Below are 13,649 nucleotides of genomic sequence, written 5' to 3' on the forward strand. Positions count from 1 at the left end.
AAAGGGGCGTGGCCTCCTCGGGCGCAGCGGCCAATGGGCTCGGGGCGGGGCGGGGCCCGGCCGGAGGCACGTGCGGCCGCGCACGTGTCCGCGTGGGGCCGCCGCGGGCGGGGCGGGACCGGCACCGGGACACCGAGACCGGGACACCGGAACAGCGGCACCGGCACGGGGACACCGGCGCGGCCACCGCCGAACCTGCCCGGGGACACCGACAGCGGCCGGGAAACGGGGACAGCGGCACCGGCAACGGGACACTGATACCGGAACGGTGATACCGGCACCGGGGCAGGGACGGGAACAGCGACACCGAGACAGGGACAGCGGCACCACCGCAGGTGCAGGCGGGAGCAGGTGGGACCCGGGGTGACCGGGGCTGGGGGGGGAGGTCCTGGGGGTCCCATCACGGGTGGGGGCTCCTGCAGGGGGATCTCGGTCCTGGGGAGGGGGCGGTAGGGGATGGAGGGGGGGAGCTGTTTGGGGGTCCCGGTATCGGGAGGTCCTGGGGTTGGGGGGTTGTTGTATTGAGGGGAGAGGGGCTGGTCCCGGGGCTTGGGGTGTCCCTGGGGGTATTTTTGGGTCTGGGGGGTGTCCTGGGCTGGGGGTGTCGTGGGTGAAGGGTCCCGGTGCCACCTGGGTCCCTGCACCCCCACCCTGCTCAGGAGATGCCCAATCTGTTCCCCCATGCGAGGCAGCACTGGGGCTGTGGGGATGACACCCCCACGGGAGAACAAGGCAGTTCTCTCCTCGCCTTCCATTTTTGTCCGATATCCCCCCGGTGTTTCCCTCCCTCCGTCCCCCAGGCAGCCTCGGCTGGAGCTGAAGGCAGCGAGAGGCTCCCCTGGGGGGGCCAAGCCCGCCATGGAGCCCCCTGCCCGCGCCTGCTCCTGCGGCTCCCCCGCCTCTGACAGCGGGGCCGAGGCCGAGAGCTGCCCCCGGAGCCCCCCCAGAGCCGAGCGGAGCCGCAAGCGCCCGGCGGGGCTGGAGCGGGGCAGCCCCGAATCGCCGCCGTCCCCGCGCGGGGGGAAGCGCCCGCGGAAAGGGGAGGGCGGGGATGTCCCTCCCAGCGATGGCGATCGACTCTTTGCCCAAAAGGTGAGGTTCTGGCACAAAAAATGAGGCTTTGGCACAAAACAAAGTGGCACCCTAAAAATGGGAGGTGGTGGGGGGGGAGGGCTTGGTCCCATAAAAAAAGCTGGGCCTGCCTCAGTTTCCTCACCTGAAATGGGTGGGTGGGGAAACTGAGGCAGGATTTGGGGGTGAGGGGTACACGAGCCCCCTTCCCATTGCGGGTGCAGCGCAGTCACCTCCTCCTCCTCCTCCTCCTCCCTGTCCGGGCAGTGCCGGGAGCTCCGGGGCTTCATCCGGCCGCTGGCGGAGCTGCTGGAGGGGCTGCGGCGGGGCCGATACGACAGAGGTGGGTGCCCCCCACACCCTCATCCCCCTCCCCCAGACCCCTCTTTCCCTTTGGGGCAAATTCACCCAATTTCGGGCCTCCCCAGGGCTGAGCAGCTTCCAGCAGAGCGTGGCCATGGACCGGCTCCAGCGGATCATTGGGGTGCTGCAGAAGCCAGAAATGGGGTGAGTGTTCCCCGTGACCCCGTGGGGCGGGCACGGGGGTGTCCCCGCTCCGCGGAGCGTGACCGGAGCTCTCTCCCCGCAGTGCTCGCTACCTGGGGACGCTGCTGCAGGTGGAGGCCATGCTGCACCTCTGGTTCCCCCACGTCGCCCCCAAACCCGCGCTGGACTCGGCTCCTCCCGCGGCTCCCCCGCGCCGCCGCCCTCCCGCCGGTGCCGCCGGGGCTCCCCGGTGCCGCCGCCTGCCCGGGGAGCTCCCGCTCGGCAGCGCCGCGGGGCCGTTCCAGCAGCGGGGACCCCCCGAGTCCCCCCCGGCGCCGGACGTGTGACGCCCCCCCCGGCTCGGGGGGGGGAGATCTCGTCTGCATTTCTTGGTTTTGCCTTTTTTTTTTTGGTTTATTTTTTACCGGTGGTCAGTGAGACCCGCGGGCGGGCGGGACTGACCGGGGGAGGCACCGAACCCCCGCCAGAAGCCCCAACCGCGGGGCGGCCGCGTGCCTTGGCCGGAGCGGAGCCCCCTCCCCGCGGGGACCGGGCCCTCCCGGGCTTGTGCCTTCCCCCGGCGGCTGGGGGGGAACGTGGGGACCCCCCCGAGCGGGGAGGGCCCGGAGCCGGCCCTGCTGGAAGCAATAAACGCCGCGGGAGCGGCCGGGGCCAGCCGGTGTCGTGTCCTCTGTGCTCGGTGGGGCGGGGGGCGCGTTCCTATCCCGGGGGGGGGCTCAGAGCCGGTCCCGGTCCTTGGTGCCCCTCTGTCCCCTCCGCTGGGGACCCCGCGAGGCCCCGCCGGTCCCGGCTCTGCCCGCCGGAAGTCCCGGTAGTACCGGAAATCCCTCCCAACGGAAATTCCGCCTTTAGCCGCTTCCGGTACCGGCGCGGAGCGGCCGCGGCTTCACCGGGGTCAGTCGGGACCGGGACCCTACCGGGAGCGGGGAGAGGCCGCTTGTGGGGCGGGGGGTCCTTGCCGTGTTCCCTTCGGGCTCCCTCGGTGTCCCCGGGAGCGGGGCGGGAAGCACCGGCCCCTCTCTGTACCCGGGGCGCGGGGAGGAGGGAGCGGCTCCCCCGAGCCCCGGGACCGCCCGGTTCCACCGCCCCCATCCCACAGCCATGGCGAACCACCTGCGCTTCGTGGGCCGCACGGTGATGGTGCAGAACGGGAACGTGGAGGCGGCGTACGGGGTCCTCAACAGGTGAGCACCGGGGGGAACTCCGGAGGGGCTGCAGTTCCTTCATGCACTGGGTCAGAACCAGAATTTCTGGAGCAGAAAGTGACGGGAGGGCTTTTCGCATGAGCTGCACATCCTGCCGACTGCTGGGATTGGGCGTTAAGCAGTGAAATAAAGGAATATTCCTCGGGAAGCGCAGGAGGAGGCGCTGCCGTCACTGAGCTCTCTGCTCACAGACCTTCGTAGATCCCACCTTAAACTGAGCTCGGGGGGTTCCTTCCCCTCGCTCCCCTCATGGATGGACGGCGAGCAGAAGGCGCTGAGGGTCCGCACGGTGACCGGGCCGAGGGGTCCGCACCGGGACCGGGCCGTGCCCAGGGCTGGCAGCGTGGGCTGGCTCATCCCGGATCCTTCCCTGCCGCTGTCACCGCTGCTTTCTCTCCCCTCCCGCAGGATCCTGGTGCAGGACGGCGTGGCCGACGCGGTGCGGCGCTCCCGCTACTACGAGAAGCCGACCCGGGCGCGGCGGCGGCGGGCGTTCGAGGCGTGCCGCCGGGTGTACTGCGCCGAGATGGCGCGCAAGATCGCCTTCCTGGCCAGGAGCGCCCGCCAGGACCCGTGGCCGGGCTGCTGAGGGGGTCCTGCCCCAATAAAAATCGTCTCCCTTTAATTGTTTTAATTGAGTTTGGTTAATGAGGGCGTGAGGGGAAGGGGGCGTGGGCGGGGCGATGGGCGGGGCTGAGCGCGCGCGCCTCTCGGAGGTCCCGCCCTCCCGGCGGCCCCCGCGTGCCCCCGGCCGCGCACGCGCCGCGCGCGCCTTTCCGCTTCCGCCCCGACGCGCCGTCACCGTCAGGGGCCGCCGGGCCGGGACCGGGAGCGGCGTGAGGGAAAACGGCGCCGGTGAGGGAAACTGCGGGGCCTCGGAGGGCGTGCAGGGAACGGGGGGAGCGGGCGGGCTGGCGGGAAGGAGGGAGGGCGGGAGGCGGTGGCGGAGGTGGCCCCGGGCCCGGCGCGCCGCGCTGAGGGGGCCGGGCCGGGCCCCGGGCGGAGCTCCGCGGCACCGGGGGATGCCGGGCCCTGCGGGAGCGGGGTCGGTGGGAGCTCCGTATCTCCGGAGCTCCGTCTGTCTGTCCGTGCGAGGGAAATCCCCGGCAGTGCTGGGCCGTGTTCATTGATCCCGGTGCCGGTTCCGGGGTTGTGTCCCCTCCCCGCGGCGGCTCCGCTGTCCCGGTGTGACACGGGAACAGCGGGGAAGTGAAGCCGCTGCTCCCCCGGTGGAGGGTGACCCGGCTCTAATTACACGAATTTTGCGGTTTATTACGGAGGCGCTCAGAGCCGTTGGTGTCTCGGGGCTGTGATTTGTGAGTCCTGCTTGCCCTCAGGCTCCGCAGGCTCAGAACGCGTGGGGGAAACGCCGGGATTTGCGTTTGGGCTCTGTTTGAACCTGGCTGTGAGGAAACTGCCAGGAAAAGCAGAACCTGCAGAGGTTTCCAGGCTCTGGAGGGAGCAGCAGTGACCTCCTGGAACTGCTCACGGGCCTGGAATGGGGGGCTCTGTTAGGGCTGAACCCCAGGAGGGATAACTGACCCCAGACCCCATTCCCAGCTCCAGGATGGATAACTGACCCCATTTCTATTCCCAGGAAGGATCCCTGACCCCAGACCCATTCCCTGCTCTCCCAGGTGTCCATCCAGCCCCACCTCAGTGCCCAGCTCCAGCTCAGCCCTAAGGAGATTTCCCCAAATCCTATTAGGGCCCCGTTAAAAGCAGTTGCAGCCTCAACCCTGGCTGTGAGGGGATGTGAGTGCCAGAAACCAGCCCAGATTTGGGGCTGCCCCTTGGGGAAGGGGCTCAGGTTGTTTTGTGGGGTCCCACGTGTTCCCCTCTCAGTGCTTCTCTCTTCCCGAACCCCATGGAGGGATTTGGGGGGCTCAGACCTTCCTCCTCATGTGGTTTATCTCATTTTAGCCCACAAAAGCTTTTCCCACCCATGGAGCCGATCCCTGAGGGAGGAGGTGATTGTAGGAATTTGCACCTTGTTAACAAAGTGACTAAATTAGCATTTATCTCCTAAAGAAGGAAAAAAAGCCCAAAAGTTTCTTTCTTTAGTTAGGTAAAAGGATACTTCATAAGATTTTAGGGATTTCACCTCAAACTTAAGGATAGCAAATTGGACAAAATAAGATTTTGGGGATTTCACTTCAAACTTAAGGGCAGCCAATTGGACAGAAGCCAAAAGGTTTCACCTAAGCAATTAATTAGAAAACCAAAAGAACAAATTACTTTTGTGGGATGTTTTACTAAGAGCAAGAGCCCCTAGCTCAAGTTTTCTCTCTATAGAGCTTTGTTATTTTGCCTTTTAATAAAACTTTTCTGTTTTCCAACACCACCTACTGATTTTACCCCACCTACAGCAGCAGAGCTACCTCGAGTGCGCCACATTTCTCCCAAACCTCATCTCCCAGAGGTGGTTTGGATGAGGTGATGAAGCCCAGGGCCCTGTTTGCTGTTTCTCCTTGCAGCCTGAGCAGAGATGTCTCTGTCCAAGCGGGAGCTGGACGAACTGAAGCCATGGATCGAGAAGACGGTGAAGCGAGTGCTCGGCTTCTCGGAGCCCACCGTGGTCACTGCAGCCCTCAACTGCGTGGGCAAGGGCATGGACAAGAAAAAAGCAGCTGGTATGTCCAGAGCTGGGCTTGGAAAACGGCCCAAAACCTCGCCAGGGTGGAGGGGCAGTTCTGTCACCCTCCGTGAAGCGAGGAGGGGAAAATCCGTCACGTTCAGCTGGAGGCCGTGGGATGAGTTACCAAATACAACAAGTAAAAAATAATTCCTTATTCAAGGAACTGGAAATGAGCACCCCCAAAACTTGCCAGGGTGGAGGGGCAGGGGTACAGGGCAGTTCTCTTAATGGGAAATAGCCCCAAACTTTGCTAGGATGGAGGGGAAGGGGCACAGGGTGGCCCTCTTGGGTGAGGAGGGGAAAATCCATCAGGTCGGACTCAAAGCTGGAGGTCTTAGGATGTGTTAAAAAATCCAATGAGTAAAAATTAATTCCTCATTTAAGGAATTGGAAATGGTATTTTATCTAGGGTGCTTTTTTTGCCCATTACAGCCCTACCAGACTCAGCTGGAGGCCTTAGGATATGTTAAAAAATGCAACAAGTAAAAATTAATTATTTATCCAAGGAACTGAAAATGGTAATTTAACTAAGGTGATGTTTTTGCCCATTACAGCCCTGCTTTGCTTCTCCCTTAATCCCTTAGTTTAAAGCTCCTGACAGCACAATCCAAGATCCCAGAGGCTTCCAGGTCTCCCTGTATTTGTAGATTTGAACCACACTTAAATTGAATCACACCTGAAGTTTGTAGACTGGAATCGCGTTTAAATTTAAGTGGTTTCCATTTTCCAAGGAGTCTCTGGGTTCTCCGTCCTCTTGCCCACCTCAAGCTCAGAATTGTGCACTGATGGGATTTTCCTCCTTTGCAGACCACCTGAAACCCTTCCTGGATGATTCCACCCTGAGATTTGTAGACAAACTCTTCGAGGCAGTGGAGGAAGGACGGAGCTCCCGGCACTCCAAATCCAACAGCGACCGGAACCGCAAACGGGAGCTAAAGGTGATTATTGATTATTGATTATTGATTGGTTTGTTCCTGTGGCTGGGGGGCCTGCAGGCAGCACTGGTGCTCTGGCACACTCTCCTCTTCCAGAGAGGTACAGCTTGGAATGTTCAAGAGAAATGACTCCTCTCCATGGTGAAGTGTGGGAGCCTTTACCTTGTGGTTCTCTTTCCCAAAGCCCGGGTGGAAGCCTGGCTTTGGCTTTCTGTGAGGCTGCTGGAGTGAATCCATGGGCATCCATCTCCCTTCTCAGTGCTCCTTGTGCTTGTATTTTCATTTGGAGCTGCTCCCAGGGATGTCCCATTGCTCCCTGTGCCCTGACACAGCTCTGGGGCTCTCTGGTGGATGATCTGGGGGGTTTTCATTCCCTTTCTCCACCCAGAATCACCAACAGGTGTTTTTTGGCAGCTCCTGCCCTAGCACAGGATTGATTCCAGCTGGGATTTCATTGCTCTGCTGTTTCTCCCTTACCTGGGATGGTGGAAGGTCCATCCAGAGCTGTTTTTACTTCTTTCTTCTCTTGAGGACTTCTCTCAGCATCCTGCAGAATTCCATTTTGCCATCACTCTGCCAAGTCTGACAGTCCCTCTCCGTGCTGCTCCTGCTCACAGTGATGTTCCTTTCACTCTTCCTGAGGTTCCTATTTTAGGGCACTCTGGGTTTCCCCAACATTGCAGTCAGCACTGAACCTCAGTGAGGCAGAGCAGTCCTGTCAGGATCTGCATCTCTTTGGGAGTGCTGGGACTCCTCATTTCCCTCCAGGAATTCTTTTCTGAGCTGGTCCCTGGGGCTGTGGGAGTGTGAGGGTTGAGCAGGGCTGGAGGTCCAAGTGCTCCTCTGGGCACGGCAGCGGTGGGGACATTGGCAGTGCCACCACTTGGTGATGGCAGCAGTGTGGTGACAGCCTGCTGGGGAGAGCAGGTGATGGCAGAGGGATCTGGTGATGGCAGCAGGGATCTGGTGATGGCAGAGGGATCTGGTGATGGCAGAAGGATCTGGTAATGGCAGAGGGATCTGTGATGGCAGCAAGGATCTCCCACCAGCAAAGTTCCATCTGGTGATGGCAGCAGGAGCAGGGCTGGGGCTGCAGCAGGGGACCCTTCCCCAGTGAAGCCACAGGGCTCTCTGGCCTGAGCACTGCTGGAGTTCCTGGCTGTGCCAGAAGCTGGGCTGGGCAGCAAGAGCAGAAACTGCTCCTTCTTCTCTTGGCTCCTGGCACGGAGGGAGATGTTCCTCCTGCCAAATCCTCGCTCTTCTCTCTGCAATCCCATCTCTTGGCACTCATCCATTGCACTCTGGGTCTGTCTGGACCCTGCAGGAACACAGACTGGTCTCTGAGGTGGTCAGAACTCTCAGACTGACTGAGCCTGCCCCAGCACAGGGATCTCTCCTGGCTCCTGTTGTCCCCATGGCCTCGGGCAGTGCTGGTTCCCAGGCCCAGCTGCCGCTCCTCGGTTCACTCTGGGGTAGGTCATGGCTTGGGAAGGTCAGGAACTGAACGTAAAGTTTCCACACTTTATACTATGGGCAAGTCCTTTCTCTTGAACTTGTAGGTTTTCCAAGAAGTACCTGTGTGGCTGAGGAAGTGTCCTTGTAGGATATGAACCGTTGTAGTGAAGAAGGGATTGCAACTAACGCTCCCAACCGGTGTGTATATTTTCTTTTCAAATAACACCTTGACACACACACACTACATCCAGGTTTCCACACACAAACCAGGCACTGATGATGGAATCCACAGATCCTGGGGCTGGGCCTGAGCAGAGCTCTGTGGAAAATGTGCTATGCCTTTTGTTTGGTGATCTGAGGCTGCTGAAAACCCATCAGAGGGGCCATTGCTCCATGTGCTTCTCTGGAGTGTGAGGGAATGCTGCAGGTGTCCCAACACTCCCTGGGAACAGAGCCACATCCTCTTGCTTGGTAGGACAGCACAGATTCTTTCACCAAACCCTCTCAAGTTGGTGGAAGATGTGGAGATGTTTTTATCCCAGTCAGATCAGCTCTGGCCAGGCCACTTCTGTCTTTCCACATCTCCTCAGTGCCAGTCCCCCCTCTGAGCAGCCAGGGGAGCAGTGGTGCTGTTAGGCAGGCTCGTCCCTGTGATGTCTCCTCCTCTTGCATGGACTCCATTGGTGTTTCTGTGGTGGGGGAGCAGGGCCCAGGCTGGGCTTGGGCTCAGCCTGCACGTGCCACCCTGGAATTCTGCGTTATGGAGCTGGAGCTGAGACATGCTGCTGGTTTCTCATCTCAAATCCTGCTCTGGGAGGAGAACATTTTGTTCTAACCACAGCTTTCTGCTGTTTCCTTACACTAGGATGTGTTTGGTGATGACTCTGAGGTGTCCAAGGAATCCTCTGGTGTCAAGAAACGGCGCATCCCACGGTTCGAGGAGGTTGAGGATGAGCCTGAAGTCATTCCAGGCCCTCCATCAGAGAGCCCAGGGATGCTGACTAAGCTCCAGGTCGGTTTTAGCTGGGCTGTGTCCCCACACAGTGTAGAGCTTATCCTAACTTGTATCCCAAACAGAGCAAAGGAAAACTCACTGTGTGTTTTGTCCCCCAGATCAAACAGATGATGGAGGCAGCCACGCGACAGATTGAGGAGAGGAAAAAGCAGCTGAGTTTCATCAGTCCTCCAACCCCACAGGTAACAGGCAAATCCCACACATCCCTGGCCCCTGTTTCAGCTGTGATATGTTAGCCTGGGTCTGCTGGAACAGGCGTGGAGCAAAACTTCCTTCTCTTTCAACAGCCCAAAATTTCTTCCTCATCCCAATCGGAGCGGCTCCCCATCGGCAACACCATCCAGCCCTCTCAGGCAGCCACGTTCATGAATGATGCCATTGAGAAAGCCAGGAAAGCTGCAGAGCTGCAGGCCAGGATCCAGGCTCAGCTGGCACTGAAACCAGGGCTCATTGGCAATGCCAACATGGTGGGACTGGCCAACCTGCACGCCATGGGCATCGCGCCGCCGTGAGTACCGGGGTGAACCCCAAAGGCTTCTCTGGGAATTTACAGACAGCCCCAACAAGGGGACAGATCAGTCAATCTGATTCCATGTTCTTAAAAGGATAATTTATTATTATATTATGTTATATTTATTATATTTATTATTTATATTATATTTATTATTTATATCACATTATATCACGTATCACATTACATTGCATTACATTGCATTACATTACATTATATTATATTAATGCTATACTAAAGAATAGAGAAAGGATACAGACCAAAGGCTAAAACTCATGACTGTCTCTTCATTGGTCATTAAGTAAAAACAATTCACATTTAAACCACCAATCATACAATCTCCAGAGCACATTCCAAAGCAGCAAAACACGAGAGAAGCAATCAGATAATTATTGTTTTTGTTTTCCTCTGAAGCTTCTCAGCTTCCCAGGAGAAGAAATCCTGGTGAAGGGATTTTTCAGAAAATCTGACAATGACACTTCTCCAGTGCTGCTGGTTCCTCAGCAATGACATTAACTGCTGCTGAAGGAATAAATTTTATATTAAAAGAGGTGAAATGGAGGTTCCTCCTCCCTTGGCTGAGATTGGAGTATTTTCTCCAAGGCTGGAGTCTCTTCTGGCACTACAGATGAGCTGTAAAAATACAGAAAATACAGAAACCATGGAAATAAGCTCAAATTTCCTTTGATTTAGTGCTGTATTCACATTTGAATAGAACATATCTTATCCTGCCCCTCAGGAAAGTGGAGCTGAAGGATCAGACCAAGCCAACACCTCTGATCCTGGATGAGCAGGGCCGGACAGTGGATGCCAGCGGGAAGGAGATCGAGCTCACCCACCGCATGCCCACCCTGAAGGCCAACATCAGAGCAGTGAAGAGAGAGCAGTTCAAGCAGCAGCTGAAGGAAAAGCCCTCAGAGGATATGGAATCAAACACATACTTTGACCCCCGGGTCTCCATAACCCCGGCCCAGCGGCAGAAACGCACCTTTAAGTTCCATGAAAAAGGCAAATTTGAGAAAATTGCCCAAAGATTGAGAACAAAGGTATCAGAGGTCTTGGGTAGGAGGGGATTCTCCTGTCCTGGGCTGGCTTTGATTCTGATGTTTTCCAGTCAAATTACCTGAAACTTTTTCTTAAAAGCCCTGGTTTTGTTGGGATGGTGTGTGCCCAAGTCAGCAAGGGCTTTCTCACCACTGTCTTCACCTCCTGAAGGGCAAAATCTCCATTTTTTGACAAAACATTGTAAAGTTCTCAAGAGAACAAATCTCTTTCTGGCTGAGTGATCAACTCAAAAGAGGAGATTTAAAGGAATTTTGCTAAAATGCTCCAAGTTCTTGGGGAAAAAGGGAGAGAAAAAGTCCAGGGATACAATCCCTAGAGGGAGATGTTCCTTTGGGAATGTTCCATGGTCCTGAAAGGCTCAGGAACAAGAGCAGAGTTTTGGCAGGCTTGGGAGCTTCCCCTCTCCATCATGTGCTGTGTGGTTTCTCTCTGCTTCAGATTGTTTGAGAATCCTGATAAATCAGCAGGTGATTTGTGTTCAGCTCTCCAGAGCTTCTGCTGGTTTGGAATGACCTTTCTGTTCCGTTTTCCTCCTCAGGCTCAGCTAGAAAAGCTGCAGGCAGAGATCTCCCAGGCTGCCAGGAAAACTGGGATTCACACTTCCACCAAATTAGCTCTGATCACCCCAAAGAAGGAGCTGAAGGAGGGGGAGATCCCAGAGATTGAGTGGTGGGACTCCTACATCATCCCCAATGGCCTGGATTTGTGAGTATTTCCAGGTGTTGATGGTTCTGCCACAGCAGGAATTCAGGAGCTGCATGGTGGGTGTGGGAAACATGTGGAAAATCAGGCCAGATGTTCATGCTTGAACATCAAATTTCACCTCGTCTCCAAGATAAGGCACTGAGTTTGCTCCCCAAGTTTCTCTGGGGGCTGTGGTAGGCAGCTGCTGTGGAGTTGCAGGGATATTTTAGCCCAAAGTTGAGGAAGTTTGGTTTTATTTATGATCTGCACAAGTTTTGTTCACGATGGATGTGGGGCCCTGCTTTTGAACCCCAAAATGGGGGGAGACACCTGTACATTAACACCACCACGGGTCTCCTTCGGCCCATCGAGCTCTGGGTTGGGATTTGTGCAGGAATTCATGCTGGCAATTCTTCCATGATGCCCAACTCTCTCCTTTCTAGAAAAGGCGGCACGACCTCAAAGAAAGACGAATACTTTGGGATCACCAACCTGGTGGAGCACCCAGCCCAGCTCAACCCTCCAGGTATGGCCCTGGCTTTGGGGACATCCAGCAGCCCCATCCCCTCTGTGTGGCACCGCCAGTGTCCCCCTGCATCCTCCAGGCACATTCCTGATGCTCTCATTTCCCTCCAGTGGACAGTGACACGCCGGTGACCCTGGGTGTGTATTTAACAAAGAAAGAGCAGAAGAAATTACGGCGCCAGACACGGCGAGAAGCCCAGAAGGAGCTGCAGGAGAAGGTCAGGCTGGGCCTGATGCCACCACCAGAGCCCAAAGGTGAGTGACAGCCAGGCCCTGGGCAGGCTTTGGGATTGCAGGGATCTGAAATCCACACGGACGCTGGGTTTGCGTTTGTGCAATTGTTCTGGTGGGGAAAAGCTGTCCAGTGAGAGCTTCTCTCCAAGAGGAGCCCTCCCAGCACCTCTTCCATTCCCTTGCAGTGAGGATTTCCAACCTGATGCGGGTGCTGGGCACAGAAGCTGTGCAGGACCCAACAAAGGTGGAAGCTCACGTCCGAGCACAGATGGCCAAAAGGCAGAAGTAGGTGGCACCTTGTGCTGTGACATTTTGGGACACTTCTGGGTAGATTTAGTGCTGCTGTTTTGTTTAGGATCAGCCTTTTCAGTGCTGTTTGTTTCCAGGGCTCACGAGGAGGCAAACGCAGCGAGGAAGCTCACGGCAGAGCAGCGGAAAGCCAAGAAGGTGAAAAAGCTCAAGGAAGATGTTTCCCAGGGGGTTCACATAGCTGTGTACAGGTGAGTGAGCTCAGAGACAGCTCACAGGTGGGCAGAGGGACCTCTCAGTTCTGTTTTTCGACAAACATTTTATTTTTTTTCATCTTTTCCTTAGGGTTCGAAATTTGAGCAATCCAGCAAAAAAATTCAAAATCGAAGCGAATGCTGGGCAGCTGTACCTCACAGGAGTGGTGGTTCTGCACAAAGATGTCAACGTGGTGGTGGTAGAAGGAGGTGAGACCTTCTAGGCAGGCTTGGGTCACCACAGAGCATTGTGGAGCTTGCCTCCAGCAGGAATTGCTATGGAAATTGGTGACAGGGTTAGGGAAGGACAAGGAAGTGAGGAGGCAATTAAAAACTCCCTTAATTGCATTGTTAATGATGCAGAGCTCAGTAATCCAGTCAGAAAACCCAGATCATTCCATGAGGCAGGGAACCTTTGCTAGCTGCAGGTTAAGAGATTTTCTGAAAATGTTGAATCTTGATTCTTCCACAGGCCCCAAAGCACAGAAGAAATTCAAACGTCTTATGCTGCATCGAATAAAGTGGGACGAGCAGACGTCAAACACAAAGGGAGAGGGTGAGAGATGCTGTGCTGCTGGCAGAGGGGGGAGTCCTGCCACACCTCAGGGGCTAAATGAGCTTTATTCTGGGGTTTTTGCAGATGATGATGAGTCTGACGAGGAGTCCGTTAAGAAAACAAACAAATGCTCTCTGGTTTGGGAGGTGAGTTATGGTTTAAGAAAACAAACAAAGGTGAGGTGCTGAGGTTGGATCCAACTCTCCATCCCATTCCTTGAGCTGTAACCTAAATAAAACCACATATTGCTGTGTTCCCCACATCCCCTGGAGCCAGGTGGGAATTAGGGTGACACCTCACCCCTTATCTCCCTCCAGGGCACGGCGAAGGATCGCAGCTTCGGCGAGATGAAGTTCAAGCAGTGCCCCACGGAGAACATGGCACGGGAGCACTTCAAGAAGCACAGCGCCGAGCACTACTGGGACCTGGCGCTCAGCGAGTCCGTGCTCGAGTCCACGGACTGAGCCCGCCATGGCTGCTCCTGCCCCACAGCCCCTGAGCCACACAGCTCCCATCGCTCTCCTCAGCACCCCTATTAAAGACATATTTTTTAAAACAAATCGCTGTAGCGTTGTTTTGGGTCAAGGGGGAAAAGGATGAGGATGGTGCTGCGTTTGACTTTGTGAGGTGGGCAGGAGCCGCTTCCCCTCTTCCCCAAGCTGTGCTGAGGGAGGCCCGGCCATGTTCAGGTTGGACATGAGGGAATTTCTTCGAATCCCCAGCCCTGGTTCTGTCCAAATAACGA

At 56.6% G+C, this 13,649-nt stretch overlaps 3 protein-coding genes across 3 annotated transcripts; all 3 read left to right on the forward strand.

The window, feature by feature from the left end:
* Positions 1-90: 90 nt before the first annotated feature.
* Positions 91-2,232, forward strand: CIART (circadian associated repressor of transcription). Its single transcript, XM_058042905.1, has 5 exons — positions 91-351; positions 801-1,092; positions 1,339-1,414; positions 1,500-1,578; positions 1,661-2,232. The coding sequence occupies exons 2-5, from the start codon at positions 859-861 to the stop codon at positions 1,902-1,904; spliced, it is 633 nt and encodes a 210-aa protein (XP_057898888.1). The 5' UTR covers positions 91-351; positions 801-858; the 3' UTR covers positions 1,905-2,232.
* A 68-nt stretch (positions 2,233-2,300) lies between these two features.
* On the forward strand, positions 2,301-3,408 carry MRPS21 (mitochondrial ribosomal protein S21). Its single transcript, XM_058042963.1, has 3 exons — positions 2,301-2,472; positions 2,678-2,762; positions 3,192-3,408. Exons 2-3 carry the CDS (start codon positions 2,680-2,682, stop codon positions 3,370-3,372), a joined length of 264 nt encoding a protein of 87 aa, XP_057898946.1. The 5' UTR covers positions 2,301-2,472; positions 2,678-2,679; the 3' UTR covers positions 3,373-3,408.
* A 151-nt stretch (positions 3,409-3,559) lies between these two features.
* PRPF3 (pre-mRNA processing factor 3) lies at positions 3,560-13,464 on the forward strand. Its single transcript, XM_058042771.1, has 16 exons — positions 3,560-3,638; positions 5,261-5,416; positions 6,229-6,359; positions 8,677-8,823; positions 8,925-9,008; positions 9,114-9,334; positions 10,077-10,383; positions 10,941-11,107; positions 11,530-11,612; positions 11,723-11,866; positions 12,031-12,130; positions 12,232-12,345; positions 12,440-12,558; positions 12,821-12,904; positions 12,989-13,050; positions 13,222-13,464. The coding sequence occupies exons 2-16, from the start codon at positions 5,272-5,274 to the stop codon at positions 13,366-13,368; spliced, it is 2,055 nt and encodes a 684-aa protein (XP_057898754.1). The 5' UTR covers positions 3,560-3,638; positions 5,261-5,271; the 3' UTR covers positions 13,369-13,464.
* The last annotated feature ends 185 nt before the right edge of the window (positions 13,465-13,649 follow it).

The sequence above is a fragment of the Melospiza georgiana genome, chromosome 33, assembly GCF_028018845.1.
Source record: "Melospiza georgiana isolate bMelGeo1 chromosome 33, bMelGeo1.pri, whole genome shotgun sequence".
NCBI lineage: Eukaryota > Metazoa > Chordata > Aves > Passeriformes > Passerellidae > Melospiza > Melospiza georgiana.